The sequence below is a fragment of the Bidens hawaiensis genome, unplaced genomic scaffold, assembly GCF_021521415.1.
Source record: "Bidens hawaiensis isolate Kalapana, Puna unplaced genomic scaffold, B.hawaiensis_p1.1 tig00060324_1, whole genome shotgun sequence".
NCBI classification, from domain to species: domain Eukaryota; kingdom Viridiplantae; phylum Streptophyta; class Magnoliopsida; order Asterales; family Asteraceae; genus Bidens; species Bidens hawaiensis.
In genome coordinates this window covers 82417-95709 of record NW_027500886.1, presented here as the reverse complement: position 1 = coordinate 95709, position 13293 = coordinate 82417, and the positions used below count along the sequence as shown (strand labels likewise).

Genomic DNA, 13293 nt, shown 5'->3' with positions numbered 1-13293 from the left:
TCATATGGCATTGTAACTCTCATCTTGGGTTTGCTAGATGATCCTTCCTTGTTGATGTGGGAATTAGCAGTATCCGTAGTTGAAGTGCCGGTATGTCACCTTCGTTGGTCGGAATGACATTCCATCCAGTCGGATGATGAAGAAGACTTTGGTTCCTCCTTAATTGGGATATTTGAGAGGAAAGCATACGTAGGATGAGGATTTGGCAAATATTCGGTCGGGTAGTGTTGTGGCTCTTCGGATGGTTGGTAAGTCGGGATCTCGGATGGTTGGTACATCAGTAGACTCGTTGGGTGATAACTTGAATGTCTCGGTGCTTGGTACACTTCATGTGGGGTGTTGTCTAGGTGGTAGATCGGACTTGGATTGGGGTTTTGGTTGTGTTCCTCGTTGAAGAATGATTCAAAGTAATCCTTGCTCATGATTCCTTGTGGAAACTTATAATACTTCCTTGCTCTTCTTACTTCATTATCATAGTACTTCATTAGATTCTCGTATGACATCTTTGACAAGGTGGTTTAGATTGAAGAGAGGGAAAGAAAAGGTTACCAACCAATCTTATCCCTATTCAAATAATCAATTAAATATTTCCTATGCTTGGATCGAAGCTTGGGTATTGTTTTATGATACCCAATTTGCTAAGATCGATGGCTCTGATACCAACCTGTCACACCCCCATTATAGGCCTAGGAGTGTGAACCATAGTTGGTACCATATTTGTAAATAAATCAGAGTTGCGGGTTAATGCGGAAGTCTTTATAAAAACATTAGGATCGATAATATAAAATATTTACATTACAAAAGACAAGACAAAAGTCTCGTTTAGTATTTTACTTGTTTATAGTTTACAACACTATTATATTTTAATATTTACACAAAATTATCCGAGCCATCGGATTCTTGAGCTTCTTCGTCTTGCAAGCTCTAACCTTGGTTACCTGCAAAATGTTAATAAAATACGTCAGCAACGAATGCTGGTGAATATGTTGACGCTAAAAATATTTTCTTTACTTAATTACCCCTCGAGACCACGTAAGTCTCGACTCATCTTGGCTTAGGAATAATCAAGTTAAAACAATCATTATAAACTTGAGTCTCTGCACTAGGTCACCTCAGCGAAACACCGCAGCGTTTATGACATAACTTAGGTACCATAAATATACACATGGCCATTCCCCACTGTAACTTAGGTCCGACCCATCGTGGCTGGAGGTCATGACCAAGCGTGGTGCGATGTGCCCACCGCATTCCACATATGTAAGGATCCAGACAAACGTATATCATAGCCTGAGGGCTGGCTTATACTCTTATTTATAATGTTTTTAGAGACACGTAGCCTCATGTAAAGTTTTACACGTAACACATTTGTTTGTTTGAAAACAAGTTTGTAAAAGTGGGATCGCCTTCCAACACCGTCCGTTAGTCTTTCTTCGCTATCTCGCACCTATAGTACGAGTATAACATTCATTAGTTGGATACACGATCCGGCTTAAGACCTTTAGTCTTATCATCTAGATGAACCTTTAGTTCATTATTTCTTTTATTTTAAAACCTTTAGTTAAAAAGTAATGTTTATAAACCTTTAGTTTATATTTAAAAACCCGACGTTTCTTCTTCTTTAAGAAACGTATTTTCTTTATTATTTAAATATACTCATTACACTTAAATAATATATTTTATAACAAAGAATAATCATATACATATATATATTCACATATATATTTTCATCTTTCTTTTCTTTATTTTCTTTGTTATATATTTTCTCTCTTTTTATATTCATCGAGTATAATTCCGACTTAGGGCATTAAGCCGTTATAATATTTTATTATTATTTTGGGTTGGGCATTATGCCTACCTTGCTTGGCTTAATAATAATTTTTAAATAGGCATACTTGGTTATAATTTGGGTTGTGTAAAAAAGTTTTATATAAAAAAGACTTAAACATGTTCCAAATGAGACTAGAACCCATAATCTTTTGGTTGAGAATAATACATCTTTGCCACTAAGCCAAACTTGTTGTTATGTAATTGAGTTTAAACATTAAATATACATCTTGGCTTTCATAAAAATATATATAATTTTTTTTTAATAAATTTTTTTTTGGCCTAACGGGGTGTCGGGCCGGGGGCCGTCGACCACCCCGTCCTCTCTAAAGGCCGGCCCTGCTTGTAGCGTAGGTTCGCCAATGCATAAGTATAGTTGTTTTAACAGCGAACACAAATCCCCTAAATTCTACTTCTAAAATCCATCTATTGTCTACTTTGTAGGATCCAAACTCATCTCAATTTAATGAGGATAGACATCAGATGCCACTAAGTTAAGTGGCCATTGGCTTGTGTATAAGTATAAATGAGATTTCAATGTGGATGTTTTAGGTTGCTCGTGATGGGCGTGAGGCCAACATGGAGGAGAGATCAGGGCACACTACTTTAGTGGAACGATGACTAAAAGTGATTGTTATCAATGTTGAACTAATGGTCGCTTGTGTATCCGATTTATTGTTTTTAACACTGTTGTCGAAATGGATTTGGTGGATAGTTGACTCGACAATAAATTGGGGAATCAATTTTATGGTTAGGCGACGTGCGACTAGCAACAAATTAAGAAATTGGTTTTGTGTAAACAAGGGGATAAGATTAAGTAGATCAAACCAAGAGAGTAAATTAAGAGGCTAAATGGGTGATTGGGCTTCAAAAATAAGGGTATGATTATAAATAAAATAAGACGATTAAAAATTAATAAAAACCAATTAGAAAATGAAAACTATAATCAAATGGGTCTTTTCTGTTTACAAATATTGAATCCGTACCCCTCTCTTACTACAAGTTAAAAAAAGTTTATTCTATATCTTTTAAACGAACTCAAATTAAATGTTTAATGCGTTGTTTTGAATTAAAGGTTCAACACAATGCATATCATATCATATGTTTTTGAGAGGCTACCGTCTTTCGATGAGCTAGACAGATAATATAAGTGAAATCTCTCTTTAAAGTTATTTATAATATTTTTTTAATTCCTAAGTTACATATAGCAAAATATAATAACATACATATTTTGAACTTTATAAACATTCGTGTGCTATTGGGCTAAACTAGAACAACGTGATAATATATGAATAAAATTATATAACCAATTACATGAAAAGTGACAATGCTATTTAATTAGGCTCGCCTTTTTGTAACACCAAAAGATAGATCGATCTTCTGGCTAGGGTCTTAAGAATGTGCTATTGGTCTTATATAAAAATAATATACAAGATACCTTTGATACAACAAAAACAAAATGTAAACATCATTAACATTTTATATGTAATAATAAATATACTAAATAATAATATGTCGCAGGTCATCTTTCTAAACTGTTTTCGGTTGTTTCCTTTCTTTTTTCCAGTTAAATCACAAATATACTTTCATCTTTTCTTCAATTAAGTATTAAATAATCCAGACTGGTAAATTAAATTTAAAAAAAAAAAACATTGCTGTAAAGGTTTTTAATTCATAAATCTTTCATTGAACTAGATAATTATTACTACCTAAATATTGTTTTAATAACTCATAAATACTTGACATTTATTAGATTTGTGTAATATACATGTATTTAACACATAATAAATTAATTTAACACATACAACAATAACCTAGTAATTTACAGTACGTTTAATTCAAAAAACAGATTTTCAAATGCACCTAAAATATTATGCTATTACTAAACATTTAATAAAAATATCAACTATATGGTCAAGTTACCTACACAGTATTTTAAATCTAGAATGATACAAAAACACAATGAATTATAAAATATAACACACGGCTGAGTAGTACAAACGAAAAACACAATGAGAAATTAAAAAAAAACACAATAACCTAAACAAAAAATCTAAAATATGCAAGCTAGAAATCGAAACACGAAAACCTAAATATCGTAGAACTAGATAAGACAGTTCCAATGCCACTAGTTTGAGTTTAATCGGAGTTCATTCGATACCCATTCTACGACTTCATAATTTTAAAAAACTATGTATTTGAACCTAAACCCAACCAATCAACTAACGTAATGATGGTCAATTGACAAAGACAAAACCTTTAAACACCTTAAATAAAATAGTTTGAAAGATATTTGATTGAAGTCTCACAAACAACTAAAATTAATAAACAATCGGTTAAAAGAAAAATAAATCAATCAACCATGTTATAAATTCAAACAAAAAAATAATATATTTCAAAGTCATCTAATAATTGAGAAAAGCAAGCATAGTATAGGATAATAGGAGTCGATAAATGAAAATAAGATAAAAGAAATAAAAAAATAAAAGCATAATAAAGCCCCATCCTCATAAAAGCTCGTCTCAATCCTGTGGTTTTCAATTCTTGGTGCCGTACTCTTATTATTATTATTATTATTATTATTATTATTATTCACTTCCTTCAATCTCCACACACAAATCCATCCGTTTGCTTCATCATTCCGTTCAATCAATCAATGTAAGTTCGTTCACCTATTCCGTTCCGTCAAACAGTTTCAATTCGTTCTCACATATCATTCGCATTCATTTTATTATTTACTATAAATGGCAATATATGTATATGTCACTGAAAGCGTGTGTTTTATTATTGAATGCGGTGTGGGTATACGCTAGATCTAGTGCTAGTTTTGGTGAATGTGATGTGGATTAGTGGATTTGATGTGTACCTAGAGGTTTTAGGTTTATGAATTGAGGACCTAGGGTTTTAGTAGAGAATGTGTGTTGTTTTTGTATTAGTCTATTAGGTTTATGATAATTTGTTTTCTGGTGATGTGGTTTTAGAGCAAGTATGAGTGAAGAGGAGAAGAGGTGTCCGTTGTGTGCCGAAGAGATGGATTGGACTGATCAACAGTTGAAGCCTTGCAAATGTGGTTATGAGGTTTGCTTTTAACTAACTCTTTTTAAAAAAATAATAATAATTGGTGTCTTGTGTTGCTATGTGTGTGATGTTGAATAAGTTTGTTACATAGTTATCAAAGGCGCATAGCCTGGAGCCTAGGGGCAAAAAAAGTGAGGGTCTGAGGAAAAAAAGGTTAAATATATTATGTATTAGAAAAATAGTACTATTCTTTAAATAAAATAAACAAAAGCTATTATGTAACTATATAACATTTAATATCATCTTATTAGTACCAAAAGTTTAGTAAAATATTGGTGTATTAGCTTAGAAATTTGGTTTTCCTTAAATAAAAGTAGAAATCTGGCTGGAATTTAGAGAATTTGTCCCAAACTCTCCGGAATCTGTGAATCTTGCCGGAATTTAGAGAATTTGGTCCAAACTCTCCAGAAACTTTGCCGGAATTTAGAGAATTTGGTCCAAACTCCCCGGAATCCGTGAATCTTGCCGGAATTCAGAGAATTTGGTCCAAACTCTCCAGAAACTGTGAATTTTGCGGGAATTTAAAGAATTTGGTCCAAACTCCCCGGAATATGTGAATCTCACTGGAATCTGCGCGATCACACCTGAACCATCACCTGGAGAATTAAAACGCAATTGCCTTGCTTCGCCTGCAAATTGTGCTTAGGTGCAAGGGGTGATTGCTTTTAACAACTATGGGCTTAATTAATGTGAAGTATTGTATGCAAGAAAATTAGGTTTATAGTGGACTACTAGTGGTAAGGTTTGTTTTACTGTATGCAATCAAATTGAATTACCTTATCATTGCAGGTGTGTGTTTGGTGTTGGCATCATATTATGGACATGGCAGAGAAGGATGCAACGGAGGGACGGTGTCCTGCTTGTCGCACGGCTTATGATAAAGATAGAAGTGTCGGGTTGGAATCTAATTTTCAGAGGTTAATTTACTTTTCGAATCTTGTTAATTTTTTTATAGTATTGGTACATTTTACCTTAAGATTAATAAAGCTTGTCACTTATGTAGGGTTGCTGGCAATAATACTAATAGAAAACAAAAGCAGCCAAAAGCCAAGCAAAAACCAACTGAGGTGAAGAAAGACCTTAGCAATTTTAGAGTAATTCAGAGAAAATTGGCCTATATTATCGGGCTGCCTCTCAGTCTAGCTGATGAAGATGTATGTTTCTGTTTATGAAACCTTTAAAAATTTTATATAAAATTGTTATTGAATTATTTTTGTTGTGTGTAGTTGTTGCAGCGGAAAGATTATTTTGGGCAATATGGGAAGGTTACCAAGGTTTCTCTTTCTCGGACGGCTGGTGGGACTGTTCAGCAGTTTGTCAATGATACTTGTAGTGTGTATGTTTTACAGCCTATAAACTTAAATTAGTCTATTATTAATCATACTCATTAAATCTGTCATACGTTTTATATTCCCAGATATATTACATTTGCAAAGGAGGAAGATGCGGTGCGGTGCATTCAATCTGTGCATGGCTATGTGCTGGATGGTAGGTATTTAAGGTAAGTACATGACCTTATATACCTCTTAAACTTATATTTTCTGGGCTGTTTTTTGGCATTGTATATGTTTAACTACTAACGAAAATTCGACTTCTGCAGAGCATCATTTGGAACAGCAAAGTACTGTCATGCATGGTTAAGGAATATGGTATATATGAGATGCTACATGTTAACTGTATCAAATGACTATCAATCCATTTTTTACCCTAAATATTACGGAAGCTGATTTTTGTTTCTTTTGGTTGGTCAGCCCTGCAACAATGTTGCTTGTTTATATTTGCATAATATTGGTGCTGAAGAAGATAGTTTTGGCAAAGATGAAACAGCTGCAGTTCATACTAGGTATTACTTGCTAAAGTTTCATCAGTGTTATTTTTGCTTAGATAATCAGTAGTTATTCTTACTACTGTATTTGCTAAAGTCACTTTTGTCAAAACATTTATATTTCAGGAATAGAGTTCAGGAAATTGTTGGTGCCACCCAATATTTGCATAACCGTTCAGGAAGTATGTTGCCACCGCCTGTAGATGAACATTTGCACAATCGCAGTGCTCCTGCTCAAGAGCCTGTTTTTAGCAGTACACTTAGAGTAAGAAAATTTTTGGTAATTATTTCAAGACTGACTAAAATTTGCCCAAATTTTCAAAACTGTTACTTCTTTGCCTTTATTCAGGATGTAGCATATGCTGCAGTAGCTTCTGGTGATCACTTGCATTGCTCTAAGGACAAAGATGGAGTAATTAAATCATCCAAACACATGACAAGTTTTGTAGATATTGTTGGGAGGTCACATAATTCAGGTTTAGATAAAGATATTAGCTCGGTATCACAAGTGCAGATACCGAGCTTATGTTCTGATTTGTCTTCTGTATGCATCAATGATAAGACTGGAGATTCAGATATAGTGTCATCAAAATCATCAACTTATAGTGAGCCTTTTAGGGAAGCTTCTCAACCAGCCGATCCAACACTTAAGGACACTAACATTATAAAAGAACCATCTGGTTCGACACTAGATAAACAAAAATCTTTAGATTCTTCTTATCCTGTTGAGGTATTTAAGAGTTATAGTGATCAAGCTTGGTGGCAAACGGAGTCTAGTAGTCAAAACGGTTTTGGTGTAAATAGTTATGCAGATGAAGCCTTAAAACAGTCCACATGTACAAAACCTGTATTGAATGATGGATATGATGGGAATAGTTTTGGAAGTTTGACCAAGTCAGATAGGATATATAGAGGGTCTAGATCTTTTTCTAATGAAGAAATAGTAGAGCATTTGAGAAGGCTTGATGATGATAGCCGTGTGGATAATGATGAAAATTCTGCTGCTGTAGAAAGCAGTATAATCTCTAATATACTGTCTATGGATTTTGACGGGTGTGATGATTCGGTTTTGCCTCATAGTGTAGCCGGATTGTTTGAACGGAAAGATGTAGGACATAGTTCTTCTTGGAGTTTTCAAAACAGTGATCAATCAAGATTTTCTTTTGCAAACGAAAAAGGACATAGCAATCAAGAGTTAGGAAGATTTTCTGTTTTTCAAGATTCTTGGGAGATTCAAGACGGTGTCTATAAGCCACAGTATCAAGGTATGCCTATCAGTTCATGTACATGATGCATGCATACAAACATGTATATATAATGTGTTTATGTTTATTGTTTCTGAATTACTATTATTTTGTAATGAAAGGGTCTAGGGCTCAGAACGTAATACCACCAGGATTCTCCAAACCGCCTCCTGGGTTTCCCTCAAGCATGAGAACCGAGCAGGTTGTTTCTGCGAATTCTGGTATGTGATATTATCCATCGTCTCCATACATATGTATTTGTTATTCTTGTGATTATGATCTATTTGTGTCAAAAGTGTTTTGACTTGGTCAAATGTCTGTATTACTAAAACAGACAATTTTATGATGTCATGAGATTAATACTACTCTCTTAACTGTAATTCTTTCAGGTAGTTATGTGAAGAATTCTTTGCCAAATAGTCGTTATCATTTGCCATCAACAGGGGATCTAAGCAAAACGAGTGATGGTTTCACCGGTCCTTCCATGATGGTTGTTGGAAGAGGCCAATCATCATCTTTTGACACGAGGTCAAGCTCATTCGATTGGCTCTTGACACAACAACAATCTGCATCTGCCCCGCACCATCATCACGAGCCTCAGTTTTCCCAAACATCCTTCATGCAACAACACCACACACCGCAGTTTTCTCCACGAGATAACTATTATGGCGATATCACTTCCAGGCTTGTAGATCAGCACCACCAGAGCTACACGCAGCAACAGCAGTACTCACAGCCAAAGTTTACAAATGGTCATATCACAAATGGGTATCAGCAGCAGCTGCACTTGGACGAGTCTCAACAAGTAAACAGTAGAAATGAAGCAGGGGGCTTGCACGAACAGATTCAGAGGAATGAGAGAATACGGATGGAGAAATTGTTACCTGGGTATGGTGAATTTATGCACCAGATGCCCAGTTCTGGCGATGTATACACCCGGGTATTTGGAATGTAAATTATTCACCTTTCTAACTTCTCTGGTTTGATTAAATTAAATTCAATTAAATGAAATGAACACTTCATTCGCATATCCATTTGTTTGTGTTTTCAAAAGAGATGAATTTCTCTTATGTTTACATATTTAAACCTAATCTCCCACTCAGAAGCCCCGAGAAGAATGTTGCTCATTTTCAATCGTCTTCAATTCAGGTATATTTTATGTTTATGATCGTATGCTCTAGTGAAACTTGAAAATTATGCATATTATGTTGTCAAAAATAAGAATCAAACTTTAGGTCTCACGCTACAACACACTTATGTGAACCAGAAAGTTTTATAACGTCAAAACAAACGGTGACATCAGCGTTTGTACAGTTAGCAGATCGTCAATAAAAGCCAAGTCTAGTTGTACTGGTATTGAGAAGTCTTGTTCTGCATGTTTGTGTTTGATAAAAAATGGGGGTCTTTGAACCTGGTAACTGAAGAAACGAATCCTGATGATGCTGCAGCAGAGGTAATGGGCATACTGGAATACATGATAGGCCGTACAAGAGTGTGTTGACCTGTGGCTGTTGGATCGTAATGGGATTGCCCACCCACAGCAAGGCCCCCAATCTGAAAATCAAAAGAGGATGATTTTGCTTTGTGACGTTTCACAGAACCGACATCCAGGTTCTGAACATGATTTCGCTTTGTGGGAGAAACCCATAGGTTGAGATCAAGATTGCTGTAACAACCTGCATAGAAAGAACACATGAGTAAATACTAAATAGGTGTATACTCTCATCAATAAGTTGAGAAAGAGAACCAAACTACAAAGATCATAAGCAATCAATTCAATAATACCTTCATCTCTTCCTAAAGAATCTATGTCTGCCCCATATGTGCTTGGATCAAAGTTGGTGATAGCTTCTTTTCCGTTACATTTAATAGCAGCTTTGTCGTAAGCCCTGGATTTAGTTAAGAAATTAAAGATTAGGATACATATTTCAGATGTTAAATAAAAATCAGTAGTGTAATTCCATGAACCTTGCAGCTTCTACTTCACTGTCATATAATCCAAGGTAAACGTACCTGCAAACAAGCATGTTAATCTTATTGACTAAAACACCTCCCTGAACCATTTATCTAATAGTTAAAGCAATGAATTCTTACTTTTTCCCAAGAAGTTGACCCATGCGAGCCTCCCATCTACCACATCTGTGACGGGTCACACCTCGGTATTTCGAACTTCCTCGTGAGAATCCATTACTCTGTCGGCGCAGCACATGAATAAAATCTTCTTTTGATAAGCTCTCCATCTGTCATTTAAGGAAAATTAAACCTTGTAATGATCATGGAGTATTAATACTAACCAGTAACCACCACAAACCTGAGTCATGTCTTCCTCATAGTCACTTAAATCAAAATTTATATCAGCATCAGTTCCCCGAAACTTGATTGCCGCCCGATCATAGGCTCTAAAAGTTAATTTACGTAAAGTCAGAACCGAGATTGCAAATGTATAATGATTACCAGATTAAATTTGTCACTGGAAATTAACATTCACCTAGCAGCAGCATGGGCAGTGTCAAATCCACCTATAATCATACAAAGTTACAGTTAACATAATTCATAAACTAGTGCATAAACATCTTGCAAGTTTTAAACTATTAGGATATCAAGCATGCTTACCTAAATACAGTTGTTTCCCGCAATCCCTGAACAGATAAACGCGAAGAATTAGATTCTAATATCATCAAACAAGACAAGAAAAAGCACTCGGATAATTGCCAATCAAATTAGAAGTTTCGAACAAGGAGTTCTTATAATTGAGATCAGGCTAGATGTGCATTTACATATTGTACCGCTCTACTAGTGATGCACATGGAGAAAACAGTAGTCAACCGGTAAGATGTTGGCAGTAAACGAGTTGAACTGCTTGATAGCTACTTAGAATTGAATCAATAAAAAGCTCGAAACGAGCCGAGCTTTTTCAATCTCAAGCCTCAAATAAAACCCGTTTGATTATAAATCATAGGGTTGTTCAAAAAGCTCGGCTCGCTCAATAAATGCTCAAATAAAACTAGCTAAGAAAATTTGATTTGAAATAACCTGAGCTAAGTTAGCTCATTTTTGTAACCGAGCCAAAATCGACCAACTCGACTCTGGATATGGCTTGGCTCGATCTTAGGCTTGTTTATAACTTAAAAATCGAGTTCAAGTCCGGCAGAGCTGCCTTGTTTAATTTCAAGCTTGAGCCTGAAACCACTCTGGCTCGACTCGTGTATAATTTCGAGTTCAAGCTTGTTTAGGCTTGTCGAGCCTTAACGTACCTTGTCTATTTCAACTTATACCTCTTTTGGAGTTCTCTATATTAATTTCACACCGCACAGCCAAGCACTTGCTCGTTTAAGATTTTTCTCAAAATATATAAAACTAATTAAAAACATATTTAAGTTAACTAATAAATAATAAACGAATCAAACTTAAACTTGAGAAAACGATTCACGAGCCAATCTCAAGGTATAGAAAAAAGCTAATGAGTCAACTGGAGCTCGGCTCACACCCGTAGACGTTTGTACTTTTTTCAACTTTTAGAAAAAAAGCAAAACATTCCTAAATGAGAAAGAAAATAATATATAAAGATCAACCAATAATAGTAGCACACACCATATATGCGATTCCCAACGCCCGGTCCGACGATAAAACGTCACTCCACGGTACGGCGAGCTTTTAGACGGCGGTCCACGCCGGCTCTTCTTCACCTTCTGCTGCTGAACCTGAACCGGTTTCACGTTCCCAATCACCGGTCCGGATTCCACAACCTTCAAATTCAACCAGTCCGCCCTAAGCATAGAGTAATTAGCCGACGGCAACGGCGGCGTTGTTAATCGAGAATTTAACTCCTCCGGTTTCAAATAACCGGAAAGCGGAAAAAACTGCCGCGTAATTAAACCTAGAGATGATCGATCAGTTTCAATAAGGAATAAGTGCTTATTATTATTAGCATTACACGATGCAGCGTCTTCTTCGTCATCTACTACTGCTACGTTGAATACGTCAGAGGAAAGTGAAGTAGCAGAATGAATCTCCGATTGACGATCACAGATATCAGCATTAAGATCCAACATGATCTTCGAACGCGTTAGAAGCGATATTCAAACAAGCTAGCTATACGATTATATATTCAATCAGAATCAGAACAAATGACGTCATATATATATATATATATATTGTGTATCCGGTTTCAATCAAGTGAAACAGTACAGTGAAAGGTGTAAGTAAGTGTATAATTATATATATCGTAACTGAAATCTAACAAACTCTGTGTGTGTGTATGATTTGTTACACACACAACAACACACCTAACTTAACTGTGTGTGTAACGGACTTGAGAGAGAGAGAGAGAGATGAATAATAAAGATTAAAGAATATATATATATATATATATATATATATATATATATATAGAGAGAGAGAGAGAGAGAGAAACGAGGGTAGCAGGGGTGGGCTTTTGGATATCAGGAAGAGGTGGTGTGATGATATATTCATGGATGAAAAAACACGTGAGCTTTTTCCTTTTTTTTCATTAAATTGTCCGTTTTAATAAAAATATTATTTGTATATATACACATAAAATTAACATTTTTAGTGCGATAGCTAGGGTTGTATAGTTATATTACAAGAACACGCGTAGTGAATCTAGTGATAAGAGTTTTAAAAGGAAAACCACCTTAAAACGAGGGGAATAGTAACGCCACCACTCCTAGACTCTTAGTTATGAGTTTAGTTTTGGGTTGGAATGTTGTAGATACAACAGAAATTTTGCCTAATCACATGCTTAGATACCATAACGACACCACATAGTTTTGAGTTTAGTACGAATCATTTTACAACTACGTTACTTTTGCAAAACTACCTATTGTCATGTGTCAGAAAACGACTGGTTGTGCTTAGTTATCACTACGCGTGGTCTTAAGGTTAGACACATGGAGTGTGTCTTTGAGAGTCTCACTAAACACTTGCCAAGGGTTATACGCTTGTTGAACAAGTCTCATAGGATGAACACTTCTTAAGGTTACCAATTATTTTTATCATCTCAAATGGTCCAATGTAACTAGAACTTAACATCCATTTCTTCTAGAATTTCACTAAACCTTTCATAAGGGACACTTTCAATTGTACCTTGTCTTCTACTTGGAATTCCGGGTCTTGACAATCGACTTTCTCCAATATCTACTAAGTATACACTATGTACATTTGCGTCCGTACAATACTTCAAACGGTGTGCATTGAAACTGGAGTGTTAGTTGTTGTATGGTAATCCAACCAAAATCAATTACACGTGAACTTAGCATAATAACATGTCTTCCAACGTTTGTATGATGTTTTCACTACGCC

At 35.3% G+C, this 13293-nt stretch overlaps 2 protein-coding genes across 3 annotated transcripts; one reads left to right on the top strand and one right to left on the bottom strand.

Annotated features, from left to right (window-relative positions):
- Positions 1-4214: 4214 nt before the first annotated feature.
- On the top strand, positions 4215-9031 carry LOC143603016 (uncharacterized). Of its 2 annotated transcripts, none has more exons than XM_077079953.1 (12): positions 4215-4482; positions 4806-4902; positions 5692-5819; positions 5906-6056; positions 6129-6238; positions 6320-6403; positions 6503-6551; positions 6654-6745; positions 6854-6992; positions 7077-7992; positions 8094-8192; positions 8361-9031. In XM_077079953.1, exons 2-12 carry the CDS (start codon positions 4813-4815, stop codon positions 8924-8926), a joined length of 2424 nt encoding a protein of 807 aa, XP_076936068.1. In that variant the 5' UTR covers positions 4215-4482; positions 4806-4812; the 3' UTR covers positions 8927-9031. The 2 variants fall into 2 exon arrangements, with proteins under 2 accessions (XP_076936068.1, XP_076936067.1); XM_077079952.1 differs by having other exon boundaries at positions 4215-4486.
- Positions 9032-9122: 91 nt separating this feature from the next.
- Positions 9123-12023, bottom strand: LOC143603012 (AP2-like ethylene-responsive transcription factor TOE3). The gene is made up of 8 exons (XM_077079946.1): positions 11563-12023; positions 10585-10610; positions 10460-10490; positions 10283-10370; positions 10066-10211; positions 9940-9984; positions 9757-9860; positions 9123-9647 (listed from the first exon to the last, which is right to left on the bottom strand). The coding sequence occupies exons 1-8, from the start codon at positions 12021-12023 to the stop codon at positions 9313-9315; spliced, it is 1236 nt and encodes a 411-aa protein (XP_076936061.1). The 3' UTR covers positions 9123-9312.
- Between the last annotated feature and the right edge of the window lie 1270 nt (positions 12024-13293).